The following is a 22,095-nucleotide window of genomic DNA, read 5'->3' as shown; positions in this document are numbered from 1 at the left end:
AGTAGAAGAAATCCCACTCTTCTCCAGTGAGATACTATTGTTTAAATTTTACTTAGCCTCCACAACATCCAAGAAAATGTGTTTTAAATGCCACAGAATTTAGAGATTGGAGGCTAGAATTAGATTAGAAAGGGGAATAATCTGGATCTGAATTATCCTGTAAGAATTGACTAAATCAAAGTACACTTATCTGTGTATCACAACACACATTTTCCTAGCTATTTATTCTCAGCTACATAAAAGGATTCTTTTATTTTTATTTTTTATACCTTGGGAGTACTTGCCAGTTTTCATACTTCGAAAAAGTGGATAATCATGAAATGGATAGGTTATTTTTTTCGTTTTACCCAGGCTATCTATCTTGTTCAAACTTGAGCCACATTCTTATTTTCCATTGTGTTTAAAATTACAGAATCAAATAGCATTGTAATCTCTCTCTCTCTTTTTTTTTTAAAGCTAGGGTTGATTGTCAATTCATGCCTTTCAAAATGTTCTAACATGTCTAAACACAATTTAGTTCTGAAGTATAAACTTTCAGGCTTAAGTGCTTGCATATCTTTCTGCACATCCATATTCTTCTGGAGAGACAATTTGGTCCATGGTGTGTGCATTTGGGGATAGACACAGGGAGGAAACATCTGCGATGAGCTTCTATACTTCTAACAGCAACACTCTTAAAGGAGAGAATTCTTCCATGGACTATTATTGCAGTTTATTGATTTCCAAAAGAAATAGTCTTTTCTTCACAGCATAGTGTTTCTAACAGGCTTATATTTCTTGCCGTGAATCTTTTTAAGAAGCCAGTTAGCACAGGTTACAAAACAAATCCTAGAAGAAATTTTCTAAAGGTCTGCAAAATTTTTGTTTCTACCTATTCATGATCCTATGATCCTAGTCTCTTCCTCATTCAGCTCAGACTAACTTTTCTATTTGGCCTAAAACAAGTACTGTTTCAAAAGCAAATCCCCAAGAAGTTGATCAAAATGTGAGGCGGGGGGAAGGAGCAGGATTTATTACCTTCCATTAGGCATGCCTCCTGATATTTTTTAAGCCTTGAAGTCAGGTTTTCCTTAGGACTCCTTTGGGTGTGTTTTAGATCCCGAGTGCTCAGGTGTGTGCTAAAGTTAACACCTTACTGCTTCTTTGGGATTTTAAGAGTCTGCAGCAGAAAGAGGTTTTGTGCCAAAAATAAGAAAGCCTGGAAACCAAATATAAAAAGTATATATCCTATTTTATAAACTGAACTTAGTAAGCTCCTCTCCTCCAAAGAGAACTTGGTGACATGATGAGTTCAGGAGGTATGATTTGCAGTGTATGGCAAAGGTGGATGTGCTACAGCTTGTGGTACCCCTCAGCATTCACAGAATTATTTAGAATCCAAAATGAATGCCTTACCTTCTGGTTTCTTAATGACCACAAATGATCCCAGGCGACTAACACCCAGAACTAAAACACACCAGGTACAGGAACAACAGATCAACAACAGCTGATGTAAAATAGCCATCAAAGTCCTCACATGACTGACCAATTCAACTATAGATTCAACCCACAGCTTTGGCTCTGAACCATCCTCACATAGCAAGAACTCTGAGTTTATTCCCATTGACACTGGACCCAGGGCAGAGTGGATTGGTTTCAATAACTCCAGAGCAGTCATTTGAACGCTAAACCCTGCCAGGGAGGGCTAAATTCTTGGGAGAATTTATAAAAGTCAAACTCAAACTCCTGCCTTCTCTCACCAATGCCAGACTAGTATTTTTACTCAGCAAGAGTAGATTTTGGCCTAATTAGAAAAGGCCCCGGGACAAAGTCAACCAAACAGAAGTCTGATTTAACACTTCCAGCTTTCAGTGGGACATTGAAATGATCTTCCAAACTAGGTTCTCCTGTCGTATATGTACTATCAAGCATTCAAGAGATGCATGCTTTGAAACCAGTGGTTATGGCGCTAGGCTTGGTTCAGAGCTCGTCTATCACTGTGTACAATAAAAGAAAGCCATCTTGAGGTCTGCCTCATTCTTCCTCCTCCCCAAATCTCTTGGTAATGGAATTAGACCTGCACCTTGCAGCACCTCCACATTTACCACCGACAAGAGACTGATCTGTTGAGGCAGGGGCTCGCAAACACAAATGAATGCCATGAATTATGGGGCCAGTAAAAAAAAAATATATACACCTGATGATGGAATAAATTTCCCATTTTCAATTGCAGAAGAAAATGTGAAATCTGAACAAGATGTAAAGGAAACAAAGGACAACCTTTCACAGGAACGGCCTCTCAACATTTCCTCATCTTTGTGATAAAGCAATAAACACGGGTGCACTCGCTATATAATGCAAACCTGAAAGGGAATATTTCTCTTGAGATGGAACAAAGGCACTCTTCTAACGAACAAGAAGCATTACCCCTAATGAGGATTAGTTGAGAGGTGTGAATCAACAGCACAAGATTAGGAATGTTTGACGTGGTTTATCTGAGTGTTAAAGGTGCAGTCCCCCTTTCTGAAGCTTTAAATCAATAGCCAAGCCATTATATTGTTTGCCTCATAAGACTTCTCTTACCAAGATATTTCACAGCAAATTTGGGAGTCATCTTTGTACTGGGACAGATGTGCTTTATATAAGTGTTGTTTGAACAAGCTACTATAATAGCCTGCCAGGTAGCATCATGCATCAAAGAGAGGGAATTATATAAATTGTTTTCTTACCATCCATGGTATTAGCTAAAAGACCTGTCTGAATTTAATAAGGGGCTTCCTGATGATGGGGCGTTGTATTAAAAAGTTTCTGAAAAAAAAAAAATCCTTAAAGAATATCAGTGTGAAGGGAAAGATTAGATGGGATAAATTTAACATTTGCTATATCATACTCTTTGTAGACTGTCCATAGGATAAGCCCCTAAAAGAACTCCAGAATTTTTTTAGGTAAGCTTTTTAGGCCATTTGCAATTGGGCTCTGAAGCCGAAAATGGAGGCTACACCTTTGACTTCCAGGCTCGTGTGTTCATGAGCAACAAAGGGCAAGGAATGGAAATCGATATCAAGACGGGGCGAGAGGAGACAGAGAGACAGAGGAGACAGGGAACAGCTCGTTTCCCAGCACAGACACCAATAGACAGGTAGCATTGACACTGTACCTAGAGAGGCTGCCCTCGGCGGCCAGGCCCTGGGAGTCATCGAGGACATTAGGTTCACTGCAGGAGGGGTAGGGAGATGAAGCATTTAGGGAAAGAAAATGCAAACCAATAAAAGAAAAAGAAAAAAAGGCATGCAATTTTCTGCTTCCAAGAACCAAAAATAAATAAATAAATTTAACAGAACAAGGAAGGAAAAGGAGACAGTCAACCATTTCACCTTGTGCTGGGTTTGTCAAGACATAGGACTCCAGGCAATGGGGGAGGAGGGGCTTCAGGGGGACGTGACTCCCAAAGGAGTGATCTATTGATTGCTCAAGAGCTGGGACTTAAAAAGTGAGCTCTGAATGGACACAGGAGCTCAGAAATGCACTGCAGAGTGAATCTGTAGAAGACAAAACTATCATTCCTTTGGTCACCGTTTGGCTGGGTGGTTGTGATTTTTCACCTGTCTTAAGTACATGATGTTTCCTCGACCAGGATCCTGCTTCCTGTGTGTTTTGACATTATCACACAGAAACCACTTACCATGAACTGCCACAACCCAACTCTTGGAACTGATGCCATAAAGAAAAGCAAAGAATGAACCCAACTGCACCTGCTAATTCTGCAGTGAAAATACAAGTAAACAAATGGAAGGAAGACAACCCTAGAAAATTCACATGGAACTCACATTTACCTCCTCACTCCATCCTCTAGTGACTGAAATGTAAAATGCCAAAAGAAGAAACTTGTCAAGTTGGTGAGAGAATAGTTCAATAGTTTATTGATTTATTTGGATGCTGCTGATTTGGGGAACTGTGAACAGAAATTGTGTCATACTTTCTCTCTCCTTTCTTCAGGGCCTCAAATTTAGCTACGTACCCAGGAGGCACTCATTAAGTAGTTGTTAACATGGATGGAATTAGAAAGCCCTTTAGAAAACTGGAGTGTCTGCCCCCAAAGAATTGTGGTTCACCTAACTGTATACTATAAAAAATAGTGTCCAGCCCCAGGAAGAGGCTTTCCCTAACACAGACAGACGTCATGGCCTTTAGCCTTACAAACTATTACTCAAACCCAGAGGCTTTAACTATATTCTTTTCCTGGATTGCTGATGGATTCATAATAGAACAAATTTTCTCCCCACAGAAATGAGGTAACCCCCTTAATGGATATATACAAAGGGAATGGATGGCCTAGTTATTTTAGGTAAATAACAACAACAAAAAACGCTCTACTTAGAATTCCTAAAATTCTTACATTTAAATAAAACTTTTAAATAGACGGCTAGTTTTTGTTTATTCTTGATAGAAGTTTGTACATTTCTATCAATTAAAAATAAATCACTGTTTATCAGTATTAGCTGTAACTTGTGTGACTTTACACCTTTTTTGAACATTTTATAGTTTGGCTCTGATTTTATTCAGATATTTCTAAGACTCCTTTTTCAAAAATAATTTACCAAATGGTATGTAAAAGAATCTCTTACAATGATTGTACCCTTACATGCTGTCAATTTTTGCAGTAACTCAATAGTACCTAAGTACTGCGTTCTTCACAAGTTTGTGATTTATTAATATTTTATTATTTTCCCTTATTTTAAAAAATATTCATCAAGGTTTGGCTTTATTTCAAAAATTTTATTGCATCTGTACAGTTCAGGAACTATTTGCTAAAAGATTTGGGCACAGGGTAATTATTTATGCATGTGGACTAATTTTATCTGAACACTAGAAGGTGCCCTGATTGTTATTATTTTCCATGCATAAATTACACCACATTGACTCTATAGGTAATATGAATAAAGAACAAACTAGATAAAAACACATAAGGCTGAACTCTGAAAGAATTCAGTTCCTGAAGTAAAAATGTAATTGACTCTGAAACAGATGTTTTATCTCTTATGTCAGATCATTTTCTATTTTACTATATATGTATATATGGTGCACTACATATATAAAGTTTTAATTTTTTTTTTTCTTTTTCAGCTGCACCTGTGGCATATGGAAGTTTCCTGGGCCAGGGATCTAATCTGAGCCAGAGGTGCAACCTATGCCACAGCTGCAGCAACACCAGATCTTTAATCCATTGTGCCATGGTGGGAACTCCAGATAAAGTGGTGTTTTATTTTTGTTTTTTGGGTTTTTTTTTTTTTTTTTTGGCTTTTTGTCTTAGGGCTGCACCTGCGGCATATGGAAGTTCCCAGGCTAGGGGTCTAATTGGAGGTACAGCTGCCGGCCTACGCCAAAACCACAGCAGCAAGGGATCTGAGCCGCGTCTGCAACCTACACCACAGCTCACGGCAATGCCAGATCCTTAACCCATTGAGCGAGGCCAGGGATCAAACCTGCAACCCCATGGATCCTAGTCAGATTTGTTTCCGCTGTGCCACAATGGGAACTCCTCCAAGATAAAGTTTTCAATCTGTGTTCTTAGAGGGCAGAGAATGCCAAAGAGAAAATGTTTTAAAGGGTTTAGTTATGGAATCACAGAACTATAGGTTAAGAAGTTACCTTAAAGACCAACTTCAGCTAATTTTCTCATTTCACAGAGGAGAAAAGGCTCTTGTTAAATGACCTGCCCAAGGTAATACATAATGCCATGGGTCCTTTACTTCTTGCCTTCTGTTAAGCATCACTACCTCCAACTAAATACTAATGACATGCCATTAAGGTCTAAATTTTACCAAATATATCAAGTTAGCCCTACACACTTGCCAGGTATTCATGATTAGCTTAGCTAATGATATATTTGAAATACAAGAATGTCATTTGAAAGGTGACCATGAAAGAAGACCATATCATCTATTTGTAGAAAAAATTTTAAGGAAAAACAATGCTTGGATCAGAAATTGAAATTCCTTCTACTGGCTTGGCTTAGAAAACTCTGTAAATTGGTGTCTGTGCAACCCTAGTTGAAAAGCCATTTGAATGGCCTGCTTGAAAACATGGATTGTTTGTCTCTCTTTAGGCTTTTTAGAGCAACAGGAGCGACTTTTCCAAATTCCCATCTTTGCCCCCCAGTGCAAATGTATACCACATCCATGGCTCTTTACCTTTGGCTGGGTAACATGCCCACCTCAGCCTGAGGTGCAGACATGCTGGAGACATGGCTGGAGAACCGCCTCCTTCCAATGGCGCTCAGGAGGTAAGCTTCCTGTTCACTTACCACACTGGGCATGCTGACAGAGTCATCTGAAGGCCAGAGAAGGGAGTGTTAGGAAACTATGAGGTTGATCAGAAGACCTAGACCAGCTTGGCACTTGGGTTCCACCCGTGGCTTGAATACAACCCTGGGGCAGTATCTAAAGCTAAACGATCATTCATTTCTTTGTACAGATTCAAGACAAAGACCTTTGGGGTCTTAAAAAACATCTTCACTATTTGTATAAAACCAGAGACCTCAACAGCTGAGCCTCTAGAGTTACTGAATATTGCTACTTGGAGAATATGACTAGAACATCCAGTTAAAGTCACTGGTTAGTTCACTTGGGTGAGGGAAATAGCTGCAATAAAACTTCATGATGGTATCTTCATCTGGGACAACAAAAGCCCTTTGGGACTTAGTTCTTAATCTGTACAAAGGGATGAAGGATAATTCTTCACAGCTATACATCTCGCACGCTCAAACAGCCTTGATGAAATAAATGTAAATGTCTTGTTTATTTCTACAGGAAGATTTTTTTGTAAAACCTATGAGGCATCTGCAAATTAAAGATTTTGGAAAAGCTGGACAATAAAGTTTTAAGCATTTCAGAAATAGTTCAATAAGAGACTTTGTTATTGAGCAAGTTATGCATGATTCTTTGACTTTCAAACATTACATTCAGTACGTTTCATGATTTTTAGACTGTTGAGGGGAAGACAATTTCAGATTTTGGGGGGATATTTAAAAGTATATAAAGTTCAGAAACAAATGCTTATTTTACCTAAATTTAAAATCTGAAGCACAATCTTGTTTTCTCCATAGAAACAGAAATTAACGTATTCACCTCCATATGAAAATTAACTTTACCACATTTGTGACAAGCTGACCTCATTCTAAGTGAGATCATATTGTTTGTTACTGAATAGGAAACATACCTTGATTAACATAGAATTTGGGTGAATTTATGCTACCATACAAGGTCATCTGACATCATTTACTTAAAATATCCCAAGCGGTCGCATTCCTAATGAAATTTATTTTAAATCAACAGGTGAATATGAAAAGTGCTAAATCTTATAATTTGCTGGGTAATAACTGAATTGAAGTTGATCTTTATTACAGAATGGCATTTCCATTTTAGGTGTGTTCATAGAGAAGAGAGTAACCAAATGTACCTTAAAAACATGGAAAAATGTGGTAGGGTAGATTGAGCTATTTCTACAAAAACCTTTTTGGGATTCCATTGATTTCCTTCCCCTCCCCCTTCTTCAAACTCAGTGTCACTTAACAGTTACTCCTTCGATGTTTGTTTGGTGACTGATCTGTAGTGACTTCCATTCACTCTTTTGTTAAGGGTTCGTTGGCAAAAATGTTTGTCATCTCCTCTGCAAAACCTTAAGAATTTAGAAAGCAGAGAATGTATCTTTCTCATACCTTCTTGTTTCTCATCTCAGTCCTGCTAGGTCTTAGTACAAGTGTGATAACTGAATAGGAAAATCTTTTAATTCAAAGGTGTAAACCCTCTAGTTTTCACGCCCCATCTCCGAAATTAATACACATTAATCATAATCACACTACACTGCGTGTTGGCAATCCTGTTTTCAACGGGATGGTGGTGATGTTTGAGAGCAGAAATGTTAGTAAAAACTTGCATGTGTGCTTGTGTATAAGTGTTAGTTTGGCAAATACTATCTCTGTTTAAGCTTTCTCAATTTTTTTTTTTGTCTTTTGTCTTTTCCAGGCCACACGTGTGGCATATGGAGGTTCCCAGGCTAGGGGTCTAATCAGAGCTGTAGACGCCAGCCTACACCAAAGCCACAGCAACGTGGGATCCAAGCTGAGTCTGCGACATACACCATAGCTCACGACAATGCTGGATCCTTAACCCACTGAGCAAGGCCAGGGATCGAACCCTCAACCTCATGGTTCCTAGTGGGATTCGTTAACCACTGTGCCACGACGGGAACTCCTATTTAATTCTATTATTAAGAGGTTGTTATTTGCCATCATTTAAAAAAACTGCTGGGAGAGACTACTTCAAGCATTAAAGAAAAATAGACCTAACTTTTGGACTTCTGGACTATGATTAGGACTTAATGAATATTCAAACTACTGATCCTGTTCTCTTTCATTTCATTTTTTTGCGGTCAAGATTTTTCAAGATTTCCCTAATTACAATTTTAGGATTTTGTCCACGAGCAATAAGCAGAGTGATTTAGAGGTAAATATGCCTGTAGCATGCAGGACAATATGATTATCACTCTGTTATCTACTTAGCCCTGAAACCAAGTCTGGAAGTCTTACTGATGTGTGCTTTGACATAGCAGTTATTTATTTTCCTCTGCTACACATCCAACTGTAATAGGGTATTAAAATACTTTCATTCATTTTAGTTAATTAAAATTCTAACCTCAACTCTACTTAATTTAGTTCAGAGTGAGCCTTTTGTTGTTTGGTACAGACAGGCTCTGAGTGAAGATCTAGATTTTGTTTTTATAAGGCACTGAAAGCACACTTTGCTATAAATGTTACATCAGAATGTCTTTAAAACACAACTTAAAAATCATTGATGCCGTTAAAAAATATTAAGTGACAGTGGTATTTCGTGACTTTTGCACATAATAAAGTGTGCTTTTGATTTTCCCTCATTTCAGAGCACCAAATCTTTAGAAACTCTTGGGAAGCCCCAGTTGCTGGGGATTTTTTTTTTTTTTTTTTTCCTCTTTAGGGCTGCACCTTTGGCATATGGAAGTTCCCAGGCTAGGGGTTGAATCAGAGCTGGGTTGTGGCCTATGCCACAACCACAGCAACACCAGATCTGAGCCTTATCTGTGACCTACACTGCAGCTTGCGGCAACGTTGGATCCATAACCCACTGAGCAAGGCCAAGGATTGAACCTGCATCCTCATGGATACTAGGTGGGTTAACCCACTGAGCTGAAATGGCAATTCCCAGTTACTGGGGACATTCTTAACTCAAGCTGGGTTGTACGCCCTCAAAACAGTCTGCTGGTTTACATTCTAGATCATAGAGCCCACCAGTCTTTCCTCAGTTACAAGCATATGTGTTGCTCACTTTTCCTTGCCCAGCAAGTCATGTAAGTGCTGACTGACCTTCTAAGCAAGATGCCCAGGAGAAAGGGGAATAAACAGTCCCCTTAGTCACCTAACCACAACTTAAATGAGTTGGTGGAAAGGCTGAATACATAAGCTGAAAGAAAATTTAGGGGTCACCAAAGATTTACTCTCGCCTGAACGCCTACCAAATGCCCAAGGATATCAAAGAATATACAGACAAGCAGGCAAGGCATCAGAAATCATGGAATCATAATTCCATTTTGAATTCTCTTTGTAAAAATGACCCGGGGATCGGACCTGAAGAAGGTCACAACGGCAGAAATCCTTCCCAAGCCCATTCACACGGCCAAGCTGTGTCACATATGACCCCCTCCCCACCCTGCTCCTGGGATGCTTCAGGGTGACCTACTCTCTTCATCCTCCTCATCCGTTCGACTCAAGGTGTCCTGTGAAGCCTGCTGGGACGGCTCGCTGTCCTGCTCCCAGACAGTGCCAGTGCCCGTGTTGGAGCGGGACATGGTGGCCAGGCTCAGGCGGTAAGCAGAGGTGGAGGTGCCCACGGTGCTGATGGACGTCTTCCCTTGGTAGGCTAGCAGGGTTGGGAGACCAGGAAAAAAAATCCATGGTGAGCATCTCGAAAGAAAACAAATGCTAGCTTCAAACTCCTCCCTGACAATTGCATTTTTTTAAAGGAAAGGTCTTATAAATAGTGTGTCCCAGATAGAGGGTCTTTAGGACAAGGTAGCAAATGGAACTGAAAATGTTAAAAAAAAAAAAAAAAAGGATCAAGAAACAAAAGATTGGCTGCTGATGTCTTATAACGGAATAGTTTTCCTTCAGGAGCAAAATATCTCTAGCAATGTAAAATGCTTTAATGTTGCTCGCTCTCTGTTTGTTCAGTCTCATTTTCCAAGGCTGACAGAATGTGAATTCATTTTGACCTGCACTATAGATTCCAACTTGGTCAATTTCATTGAGAAATATACCTTACCTGACACAAGCATATAGAAGTAATAAATATGCTGACAGGAATCTCGCAATCAAAATTAGGATACATATTTAGAACTGTGTTCTTATTCCCCCTTTCTGGAGATTATAGTTTATAAAGTACTCACTTGGTTCTATGTCAGATTATTTTATTATAAAGCAGAATGTTTGAATGGCCATGTGTAGATTTCACAACAATTGTCTTTGTTAAATTTTTAGTTTTTTTAAAAAATTAAAAATGTTTTTAAATTAAAAAATTTTTGGTCCTGTGTAGATTTCACCAAGATTACCTTTGTCAAATTTTAATCTTTTTTTTTTTTCTCTCTTTTGACCACTCTAAGGCATATAGAGTTCCTGCGTCAGGGATCAGACCCGAGTAGCAGTTGTTGCCAATGCCACATCTGTGGCAATGCTGGATCCTTTAACCCATTGTGCCACAGCAGGAACTCCTTTCTCTCTCTCTCTCTCTCTTTTTTAATTTTTACTTTTTTGGCTCACAGCATATGGAAGTTCCCAGGCTAGGAATCCAACCTAAGGCACAGCTGTGACAATGCCTGATCCTTAACCTGCTGAGCCACCAGGGAACTCCAAATTTTCAGTCTTTAATCTTCTACATTACAAACAATAATAAAAGTTTTAGAACCAAAAAGCCACATTTAATAATAACATGAGTAACGACTGCCCTCTAATGGCAGATGATGATTTACCTTCCTTTCCTTAGTAACCTGCAGTTAACATAATTATAAAAGTAAGCAATGCATTCCCAAGAAAATCTTTTGAATAATGTAAAGGAAGTACCTCCTAGCCTTCCATTTTTTTTCAACCCTTTCTTCCTCCAATTTTTGAAAAGTTAAAAGACTATACAGACTCAGTTTTAAGTCCCCTCTCTGCTGTCAGTATCTTTGTAAGTTATTTATCCTCTATTGAGTTTCAGTTTCTTCATTTTATAAGTAGACTCAGTTATGCACCTTGCAGGTCTATGTATGGATTAAATGACATAACATCTGTGAAATAATCTATCCTATTACAGAAGCTCAATGAATGCAAGTCTCCTCCTTTTCAAAAAGGAAATAAAGGTAAGAATTTAAATAGTTTTTTCCATTTAAATGCTCAAGAAAAAGCTTAACTACCAAAATATATATTTTAAAAAATGTGTTTAGAAAGGGAGAAAAATTACATTCTTAGGATACCCCCTTGATTTGTTTTGTTATTGGCAAGGATCACAGGGTCAAATCTAGATGTATCGAAATGGTTAGCTCATACTTGGTTCCAAAAAGAGCAGTGACCTGGAAAAAGAGGCATTCTTTGTAGGTTATAAGTTCCATTGGCCAAACAAATTCAGAATATCCCAAGCTTACTAACCTGAACCACTGTGAACTGCCTCTTTTAGGATTTTTAGTTCACTGTTGAACTCGGCAATGAGGGAGCTCTTGCACAGAGGGCGTGGGATGAAACGCCGCTCCAGCTGGTCAGCAATATGTTGTCGGGCAGACAGCTCTTCATGATTCTCTGCTGGCTGGGCCAGAAGCTGAAAGGAAGGCAGAGCTTCTCAGGTCCTCAATTTCCCCATCTGTAAGATGGGATAATTATTGCCTCTATTTCATAGTTGGTTGTGAGGATTAAATAAGGTAGTGGATATGAAGTTTTGAGAAGAGTGCTCAGAAGTGCTTAATCAGCACATTGTTTTGAATTGCTGCCCCCAGAAAATTGGGCATGAAGAGAATAAAAGAGTAGATGCATACTGACAGTCTCAGAGGAAAAACATGCTCTATCTCATTTTTTCCACTTTTTTTTTTTTTTTTTTAATCAGATCTCAGTTACGCCCCTGGACAGGAGACCATTTTTCAGATCATTCCACTGGGCAAAAGGCTTTATAGACCTTAATTAAACTCTTACTGTGAAGGTATTTCTAACATGAAATTTTATCCCCTGGGATACTTGTTTGGGCTGTTTTCTCACCAAGCATGGTATTTATTAACAGGTCCTACTGACTGGACTGGTTAGAGCATATCCCCAGAACTGCTGCTGTCATCCTGTCTTAATCTGCAGAGCAGCACGTTTGTGGGGCTTGTCACTTCCCAGAGGAGACATGCGCACACTCACACACCGCACCTTGCACTGGATGAAAGGCCGCAAGAGCACGAAGATGGGGATACGAGTCCGCACGATGAAATCGAGGAAGTCCCACAGGGCCAGGCCCCCGACCTTCCGCAGAGCCATCTCCTTCACCTGGAGGCTCAGCCAGTACCACTGGCTTCCAAGCTGCCTCTCAAAGCAGACGAGAATCACCTTCAGTGCTTCACACCAGGAAAAGAGAAAAGTGAGTCTGCGGACCTGGGAATCAGAGGAACCCTGCCCACATCCAGTGGCCCACATCCACAGCCCTTTTCTGCATCAGACAATTTTCTGAATTCCTAAACTCTCTCTCCATGTTTTCAAAAACTTCAGGGTACTTCCGAGTGAGTGTGTTGAGATATCAGGACAGAAACTTGTGGGGTAAACACGTTTTCCATTTGGGAAAATTCAGACCCAAAGTGGTTCACAGAATTGAAAGGGAAATGTGCTATAAACATGATGTGTGGCTAATATTTTGCTTTCTAAAAGTTCTGTCACAGTGGCTTTACATTAATACCAGCATAGCAATCACATCCAAAGCTAAAACATTATTGTTTTAAAATATTTTTAAGGTTAAAAATAATATATTCTTCTTATTAAAAGCAAAATCAAACTATGCAGAAATGCATAAAATTTAAAAAAAGTCCTCTCTGAAGTTCTCATTGTGGCTCAGCAGTAACGAACCCGACTAGTATCCATGAGGACGTAGGCTCGATCCCTGGCCTTGTTCGGTGGGTTAAGGATCTGGCGTTGCTGTGAGCTGTGGTGTAAGTTGCAGACTCTGCTTGAATCTGGCATTGCTGTGCCTGGGGTATAGGCTGGCAGCTACCCCTAGCCTGCGAACCTCCATATGCCACGGGTGTGGCCCTAAAAAGACAAAAAATAAAAAGTAAGTCCTCCTCTTTCCTACTCCCTTCCTGAGCCCACCCTAAACTGCTCCCCAGAGTAACCAGTACGTGTGTAATCAGTAGATCTTTCTGGAAGAGAAAACTCCACTTCCCCTTCCTCCCTCCCCCACCTCTCATTTTGCACATCATGTCTATTACTAAACCCTCTTGGAATTCTTTTGCAATATCTCTTTCCTCCCAGATTCTGGCAGCCTTGTCATAATCTACGTTTATTTATTTATTTTTAGGAAGCAGATTTCCCAAAACGCTATGTCAAGACAAACCAGACTATTGCAAAGATTTCAAAGATTATGGTGGGGGCTTCCTTGGCCAGCCCAGGTCCTCCCACAGGATCTCCTGTGGGGGCAGTCCAGGGATCCTGGGCTTTCTCCATCATGTCTTAATTCCTATCTCCACATCAAGAAGACACACAGAAATCCAACTCCCTAAAGCCCTCAGGAGTCACATATACCTTCATCATCTATTTATAAGGGCATTTCCAGGGAGAAACTGTGCCATAGAACACAGAGAAAGATGCTGCAAAATTCTTCCTTCCCCATCTCCTGGTCACGATACCGCTCCCTCAATGAAACATACACGTGGACAGAAAGCAACACTCCTCTATCCTGACCCTGGGTCCTGGTGATATCTCTTTTTTCTTCTTCCCCCCGCTCCCCACCACCTTTTATGGCTGCATCTGTGGCATATAGAAGTTCCCAGGCTGGGGGCTGAATCGGAGCTGCAGCGGAGGACAACACAACAGTGACAGCAACGCCCAATCCAAGCCGAATCTGTGACCTACGCTGCAGTTTGCGGCAACGCCGGATGCTTAAGCTACTGAATGAGGCCAGGGATCAAACCCAAATCCCTACAGACACCATGCTGGGTTCTTAACCCACTGAGCCACAGCGGGAATTCCATGGGTGACATTTCTACTGTTAGGTGCCTGCTAGCCTTCTCTGGGTTTCTGTCTTTTTGTTTTCCACCTTCATGGAGGCCCAACACATGAGCAGAATAGAAAAGGGTTCAAGAGCAGAGATTCTGGTGCTGGATGGCTTAGTTTTGAAATCTGGATCTGCCATTTATTAATTGTATAACTTTAGGTAAGTTATTCAACCTTTCTGGGCCTTAGCCTCTTCCCTCCTAAAGTAAGAACATGGACTTCTTAGAGTTGTGAAGATCATGTAAAGGGTAGAAAACTCTGCTTAGTGTACACTGAGTGCTTGAAATAAAGGTAAAAGTAATTTAAAATAGAGGCCCAGTAGCCCAGCAAAGTAACCAAAGGATCCGCCTTCCTTAGAAAAGCAGAAAGTGGAGCGAGCAGAAGAGAGTCACTTGTTACGTGTTTTCTCCTATCCCTGTCTTACTCTTTCTCCACCATCCTCTGTATAATCCCAGTCCTCAGGCAGGCCTCTGTGCCAGAGTCTAGATTTTACCTGAACCCTACATTCACTCTTTTTTCTTTTTTCTTTTAGATGCTCTCTCGGCATGTGGAAGTTCACAGGCCAGGGAAAGACACTGCACCACAGCAGCACCCTGAGCTGTTGCAGTGACAATGCTGGATCCTTACGCTGCTGTGCCACAGGACAACTCCTGAACCCTATATTCTCATGCCCCTGGCAATCAGGCCTAGGTGGGTAGGTCCTATGCATATGCAGCCTTGTTTCTTTTTTTTTTTCCTTTTTCATTCTCATTGTCAATTACACTATTTTCAAATACATTCCTTATACCACAGTCCAAATACCGCTCTCCACCACACACACACACTACAAATTCCCAGGACCTGTTTTTACCATTGTGTCTGCTTTCACCTCAGACTCCCCATCAAGGTCTGCTTTGGCAAATTGAAAAATGTCAGGCAAAAATTTTCAGCTTCCTCCTTTTGAGATTTTTTTTTTTTTTTATGCTTTTCAGTTTCAGTGCTGTGGCAGGGGTGGTCTTTTCTCTCCAGCTTAGTTCATTCTAGCCAAGGACTGGCTGTTAGTATCCCACAGGTGAGAACTAAGTCTCAGCAGGGACAGGGTAACGGGAAAGTGGAGGTCGAGGGTGATGCTTTGTACTTGCTAAGTGGTTTTTTAAATACTTTCCGAATTCAGGTCTTTTAACATACTTTTATTTTTTTGTCTTTTTGCCTTTTCTAGGGCTGCTCCCACAGCATATCGAGGTTCCCAGGCTAGGGATCTAATGGGAGCTGTAGTCGCCGGCCTACACCAGAGTCACAGCAACGTGGGATCCTAGCCATGTCTGCAACCTACACCACAGCTCATGGCAATGCCAGATCCTTAACCCACTGAGTGAGGCCAGGGATCGAACCCACAACCTCATGGTTCCTAGTCGGATTCGTTAACCACTGCACCACGACGGGAACTCCAACGTACTTTTTGAATCAAGGTGGAACATAACTAAATAAGTACATATGAATATACATATACACATATATACTACCTATGGATATGTATATATCTATCATCTATCAAGAGAAAGAAGTACCCACCCAAGTATGCTGCTTGGCTGGTAGACTCCGCCAGGCCCTCTCTGCGCAAGTCTTTCCCTGCATCCCCTGGGGTGGAGCAGTGAGCAGGGGAGCTCTCCAACATGAAGTTCTTGCTCCTGGACGTGCTGATGATCCTTGGAGGCAGGAGCACATTAATGACCGTCTGTAGTAGCAGCTGCACCTCGGGCTGCTCCAGCCACGGGCTATCTGAGAGGCAGAGTTTGCAAGGAGGAAGTGGAAAGAAAAACAAGTCACAAGGCAAGACTTACCCCATTAGACACAGAAAAATTTAGCTCTCTTTCCAATTCCAAACTAGAACACCCTAGAAATTGGAGTGCCTTGCGCAGCAGGTACAGCTTCTCCTATGGACAGAAGCAGCACCTCTGGTACTGGGGTTATTTCCTCCATACTCGGCACCCAAGGGTCCCTGTTTCTTAGCCAAGTCTCCTGCTTACCATTGCAACCTCCTTTCTTTTTTCCTGCTCAAATACTCATAATGCCTTTACATTAAACTTTTCCTAAAAGAAAAATCCCCAAGAAGGAAGAGTAATGAAGTCATATTAGAATTTAATGACAGTGGCAGGATTTATGCTAAACCTCGTGAAAGTAGGTTATAAAGTCCATTCACCTCTCAATTCACATCATACTGTATTTTAGTTAATATCATTTTCTTAATTGAAACAATGCCCTCCTGAGTTTTGTTGTACTGAAATGATTTTAAATAGGATGTATCTTCTAAGAAGTGGAGCAGAGAAAATCTTGACCCAGGTTAGCTAAACTGAAAAGGAAGAAAAACTCTATTTCCTACGATGACCCTGTTTAAATCATTCAGATTGACTTCAGTGATGGCCTTCAAGGGAAAAGGAAGGAATAACAGCCTGATACTTAAGAAAACATAACAACAATGATACATTTCCTTTAGTTAAATTAATCAGACCTTTGCTTCCAGATCCTACTGTGAGCACAAATGGGATGAGCAGATTTAAAAGCATCCCCTCCCTTCGCTCTTGATTGGTGAATGGGGAGATCACATGGCTTAAAGGAAAATCTTCTTTTAAAGCCTGTGCAGCAATAATAGAAAAAAAGATTAATTGACTCCCTCACACATTCAGTCTGTTTGTTTTTACACAGCATGGCGGAGACCCAACTCCCTGCTGGCTGCACCTGCAAACTAGGAGTTCAGTTGTCATCTGTGCAGCATACATGATTCACCCCCAAACTGATACTTTACCATTTGCTTGACATAATTGAGGCTATATATCTAAAAAAAGTAACATCTTGAATATGAAATGAAAAATTACAATACTTATAGTCTGGCACAAAAATAACCGCATTTCCCATTTTCTCCATGTGTCCAGCAATGAATATTTTAGCAACCAAAGAAAAAAAAAGAACTAGCCACTTGGCTCCATCTGGATGTTATTAGAAGTCCTCTGACCCCTGTATGAGGCCTTCTTCAAGTCAGAAAACAACAGACAGTATAGAAAGAAATAAATGATCCTAATACACATATTGTTAAAATGTATCACTTTAGGGATGTCATTGTTTCCCTTCTGCATGGTAGCCACAGCTTGCTTAATCTCTTTTCCATCATCTACGTATTCTCTGGATAATGGACCATCAAGCTTGTCAGATAATGAATGGGTCACTTATCCATTTATAGCAATTGTATACTTCCCATTGGTCAAAGAGCTTTCTGGTGATTTACCACTTCGGTGACACACAGAAATAGGCATTCTATTCTTTTTTTTTTGCCTTGGGAATGATTATTTTAATCTTAGGAAATAAAAGAAGTGGGAGAAAAATGATCTACAAAAAGCACCCGCAATATTCAACCCACAATTGTTAAAGAAAATTAAGATATTCAGAGTCTAGTAATAACATTTGAAAGAATTTTTTGTTGCAATTCTTTCCTCACATAATTTAAAACCAGACTTTGAATATTATGGCCTCTTTTAATTAACAATTGTGAGCTGATTATCTGTGAACCATTATTTTCCATTTTAAACGACTGAAGCAGTTTCTGAATTTGTGGCAGGACTAAACGACTCTGCTATTTTTGAGATCTCAAGAAGAATTACAGAAGCACAACTTTAGGACCAAGCTCAGGGCTGATGCTCCAAACCTGTAGAAGTTTGGAGATGTTTACACTATTGTTTCACAGATTTTGCCCAGCCTTTGCAGAAAAACAAAGAGAACACCATGATCTGGTGCCTCAACCAGCAACTTAAAGAGCGTGACAAACAGGTAAGGCAGTCACACCTGTATCTGCAATGCTACAAGCCGGACAACAGCTGTGCTGAAGGGCAGAGGTGGTGAGAGATAAGGGCTGAGATGAAGAAGGGGTAATCCATCAGCAACACTGGAGGGTCCTACTACTCCCATCACCTGAAATACAAACAGAGCACATGACCAGCCTTGACTATTGCAATGTCATGCAACCATAGTAAGGGAGTCTGAGTCAATAATAATAATGATGATGAAAAGGATAATATGAATAATTTGAAGGTTGGGCATGTTACTTTCAATCTGTTCGTGTCGCCTTCTTCTGAAGGCATGTAATGTCTAGAGTCAGATGGAACAATTACACAGGATTCAGCCAAGGTTTTGTAGAATGTTGTTTATAACTAACTATGTAAGAAATGAGAGATGAACCAAAAATTATTCTAATCAGGAGACTGGACATACTTACTCATGGACTCAAAGGAATGCAGTCAACATTCTTTGATGGAGCAAATACTGATAACAATGATGATGGCAAGAGCTCTATTTGCACTAGGCATTCCAGCTGCAGATTGATTGCTTAACTAGCTAAGCAGCAGATTCTATTCCATGAAATGCTCTATCATGGTTTCCACATTGTACAAAACCTTGTCAGGACCAGACTCTAGATATTACATAAATGATTAAAAAAAATTTTTTTTTCTTCAGACAAATCCTAGACTGGCCAACTCATAGCATCATTTTGTTCTAAAAAAAAAAAAATCCTCTTTGTATTTTAAACTCCCCCACCCCAGACTACCTCAACGTCTAGCCAATTGTACAGTCTCCCACCCCACTCTCCAACTGGCAGCCCTCAACTCTCAGCGCAACTTGAAGAGGTCAACTGTCAAAGTAGTGCGTGGGAAGCAGCACACCAAAATCCCACTTGTGTAGGGATGGGTCCCTGGATCTCCCCATGCACCACCTTGAAATGCACCTCGCTATTTTCAGTGTCACCTGAGCCGTCTGTTTTCATGGGTAGGTATGTAGGTAGGTAGATTGACCTGTAAATCTTCAGTTCAGAGAAGTCAATAGCAGAGTTAAATTTTGCAAAGTTTCATAAGATTGCCACTTGGCTACTCACCAGATTGACACAGACATTGATCAGTGACCTAAGGTGAGGGAGGAAGGATATGATTGGCTGCCTCTGAAGTGTCAAACAAACCCCTTCAATCAAATTGCTGGCAGGCTCCCACTCAACCTGTCGCCTGGAATATAATATAGGAGCCATTAGCAGCGTGGCTCCTTTCTGGAGACTGTCTGAAATGAGCGAATGAGACAGTGATTCTGACGCCATCTAAGACAGGAATGGTGTCTGAGACAACAAAGTGCTTCAACAGGGGACGAAGTTTACCCAGGTTGTTCCAAAAGTACAGAGCACAGTGGAAAGGGAAGAGGATACTGAAAACGCAGCAGAGGCACTCCTGCCCCACATGACTAATGAGACAAAATCTATTGAAGAAAAAAACAGAGGTGATGAATGGGTGGCATTTCAAGTTTCCTAGTTTTAGCTTCGAGAGAGTGTGTGAGACCATTTCCGAAAACCCATCCCGGGAGTCAGTACTCCCAGTAGAGCTAATCTGACTATAGGCTGTGTTTCTGACATCTTTTTATCAGACTATAGTTGACCTCATCAGCTTTTACAACAGACTATTAGATATTTATGGCTTAACTCTTGCTAAAAAGATGATATTAGAGGACAAAGCTCTACTTAAAAAATTGTCTTTCTTGGCCTCCTGAAAAATGATATTTTGGGGTCACTTTTTACGGTAGTATAAATGGTGGTATATTCCAGGATTTTCCGGCATAGAAGACAACCTACTCTGTAATGGGCTTGATACTGAAAGAGTCCTTTCTGGGGTCCCCAAAATAAACGTGTTGGGCTTTACTGAGATTGATGTTATTTCCAAATATTATTCTGGAAATAATGTCTAAGCTTATATTGCTTACCAAATTGAAATCTCTACAAGGACAAAATGGAAATGTTCATAAAGGAGGATATACTGACATCCCTGAGGCCAAGTAATGCAGAGGTCAGGTTTAGTCAACATTTCTCTGGTTGAATTGAGATCGCCCGAAGAAATTAAACTCAAGTCAACTCCAATTCACAGCATGCATCCCAAGAAAATTGCCTACAAGTCTATGCATTAATCCAGAAGTCTACTTTTAGAAGCATGCTGTTCTTGATACTGGGCTTGGTTATATGACAAATGAGTCAGCCCATGGAGATGCCTTACATCTTTAGAAGTAAAGTTACTTTCATATACCCTCTTAAGGTTTATGAGACTCTGGCCATTTGCCAATGGGTGCAAATGTGAGACTGCTAAAGAAAATAGGAGTGCTTTAAGGACAGGTATTTCCATGTTATTGAAGTAAATAACCTTGAAATAATGTATAGGCATTTATCATGGTATAAAAGAACATAAGATCAAACCATCAATTATTAGAATGAAATCTTTCAATTTCTTTTGTTACAAATTCAACAGCTCCTGATGCTGCATAAATGAAGAAGGTCACAGGATAAAGCCTGGAAACGTTCTGACAAATTGAACAATAATTGCTACAAATTCTTGGGCAAGAACTTCATTGATTTGGGGTTTAGTTTAATAGGACGATATGCCCTCACTAACCCAAACATGACATTTCCAAGTCAGTGGGTTTATTAGCATTTATGAGTTGAATTATCTGCTCACTGTGGCTATAGGTCTCTAAACTGGGCTCAGATCTCCAGGTAGACTGATTCAGAGGCATCTGCTCATGGAAAGGCTACCAGCAGATATGTGAGGCCACTGAATGGAGATTAAGTGGTAATAATATTTATTTAGTACCACCTGCATTAGGCAAAAAGGTGAAAATTAGGTATTTATTATCAGTCCAGAGATCTCTTTAGGTGCTGCTTCGCTGATTATTGTAAAGCCAACATTTCTCTAAAACTGGTACTTAAAAATACTATGTTAAGTACACATATTTTTTTTCTTTTTAGGACTGCACCTGTGGCATATGAAAGTTCCCAGGCTAGGGGTCACATTGGAGCTTCAGCTGCTGGCCTACACTACAGCCACAGTAACAACAAATCTGAGCCACATCTGTGATCTACATCACAGCTCATGGCAATGCTGGACTCTCAACCCAATGAGCAGGGCCAGCGATCAAACCCACATCTTCATGGATACTAGTTGGGTTCATTACCACTGAGCCACAGTGGGACTCCTAAAAACAGTTGGGTTCATTACCACTGAGCCACAATGGGAACTCCTAAAAACAAATTAATCTTTTTCCTTAGTTATTTAATTTATAAGGCCTATGCTGCCTTATTTCAAAAGGAATTGAAAGATGACAATTTTTTATGGGTGTCAGGTAAGTACCATGATAGCTAAGAAATGAATAGATTTTAAGATGAATATATATTTTTAAAAACTACGTTACTCTCTCAAAATATCGACCCTGCTCCTTATGCATTCATATACCTGATTAGCTCTGCACATCATATAACCAACAGAACCCTTTTAAGCCATTCATTCAACTTCGGATTGATCTTCTGCCTTGAAAAATGACAAATCCTGTCTGGGGCTGGTAATACCCACAGCTGATTAGGAGGCCTCCTCACCTCAAAGTAGGCATCTTATGAATTTTGTTGAACATTCTATCCAATCTCTTTAAAATGAGGATAAGGGCCGGCCTCACTGCCTCAGCTGTCCAGTCGGTGATGGGAAGCATTTCCATGATGTAGCGTCGAAGCCCCCGGCTTTCCATCGTCTGCGTATCATATGGTGCCAGCTTCAGGAGGGAATGTGCGATTTCCGCCAACCTAAAATGTTTTGTTTTCAAAGAATAAGCTTAGGATTCCACCATAGGAATTTCCCCTACAGCATCATGCTAACCACCCTCCATCCAACAAACAGATTCCCTGAACCATGAACATTCTGGCGCATTATCTCATAATTTTTAAATAAACATTTCAGAAGTTTCTGGGGTGGTTCAGTGGTTAACAAACCCGACTAGAATCCATG

General features: G+C 40.3%; 1 protein-coding gene across 3 annotated transcripts in view; it reads right to left on the bottom strand.

Moving 5' to 3' along the window:
* Nucleotides 1-22,095, bottom strand: part of UNC80 (unc-80 homolog, NALCN channel complex subunit) — a 223,869-nt gene that overhangs the window by 11,796 nt on the left and 189,978 nt on the right. For 2 of the 3 annotated variants that reach the window (XM_047773388.1, XM_047773387.1), the window contains 10 exons: nucleotides 21,693-21,893; nucleotides 19,170-19,293; nucleotides 18,086-18,211; nucleotides 16,761-16,884; nucleotides 15,824-16,030; nucleotides 12,440-12,624; nucleotides 11,690-11,855; nucleotides 9,750-9,929; nucleotides 6,171-6,309; nucleotides 3,137-3,193 (listed from right to left, as the gene is read on the bottom strand). In XM_047773388.1, the coding sequence (XP_047629344.1) occupies nucleotides 3,137-3,193; nucleotides 6,171-6,309; nucleotides 9,750-9,929; nucleotides 11,690-11,855; nucleotides 12,440-12,624; nucleotides 15,824-16,030; nucleotides 16,761-16,884; nucleotides 18,086-18,211; nucleotides 19,170-19,293; nucleotides 21,693-21,893 (1,509 nt within the window). The remainder of the gene's footprint in view (nucleotides 1-3,136; nucleotides 3,194-6,170; nucleotides 6,310-9,749; nucleotides 9,930-11,689; nucleotides 11,856-12,439; nucleotides 12,625-15,823; nucleotides 16,031-16,760; nucleotides 16,885-18,085; nucleotides 18,212-19,169; nucleotides 19,294-21,692; nucleotides 21,894-22,095) is intronic. The other variant, XM_047773389.1, reaches the window with a different exon arrangement.

Source organism: Phacochoerus africanus, chromosome 3 (genome assembly GCF_016906955.1).
Source record: "Phacochoerus africanus isolate WHEZ1 chromosome 3, ROS_Pafr_v1, whole genome shotgun sequence".
Taxonomy (NCBI): Eukaryota; Metazoa; Chordata; class Mammalia; order Artiodactyla; family Suidae; genus Phacochoerus; species Phacochoerus africanus.
This window is presented reverse-complemented; position numbering and strand designations above follow the sequence as displayed.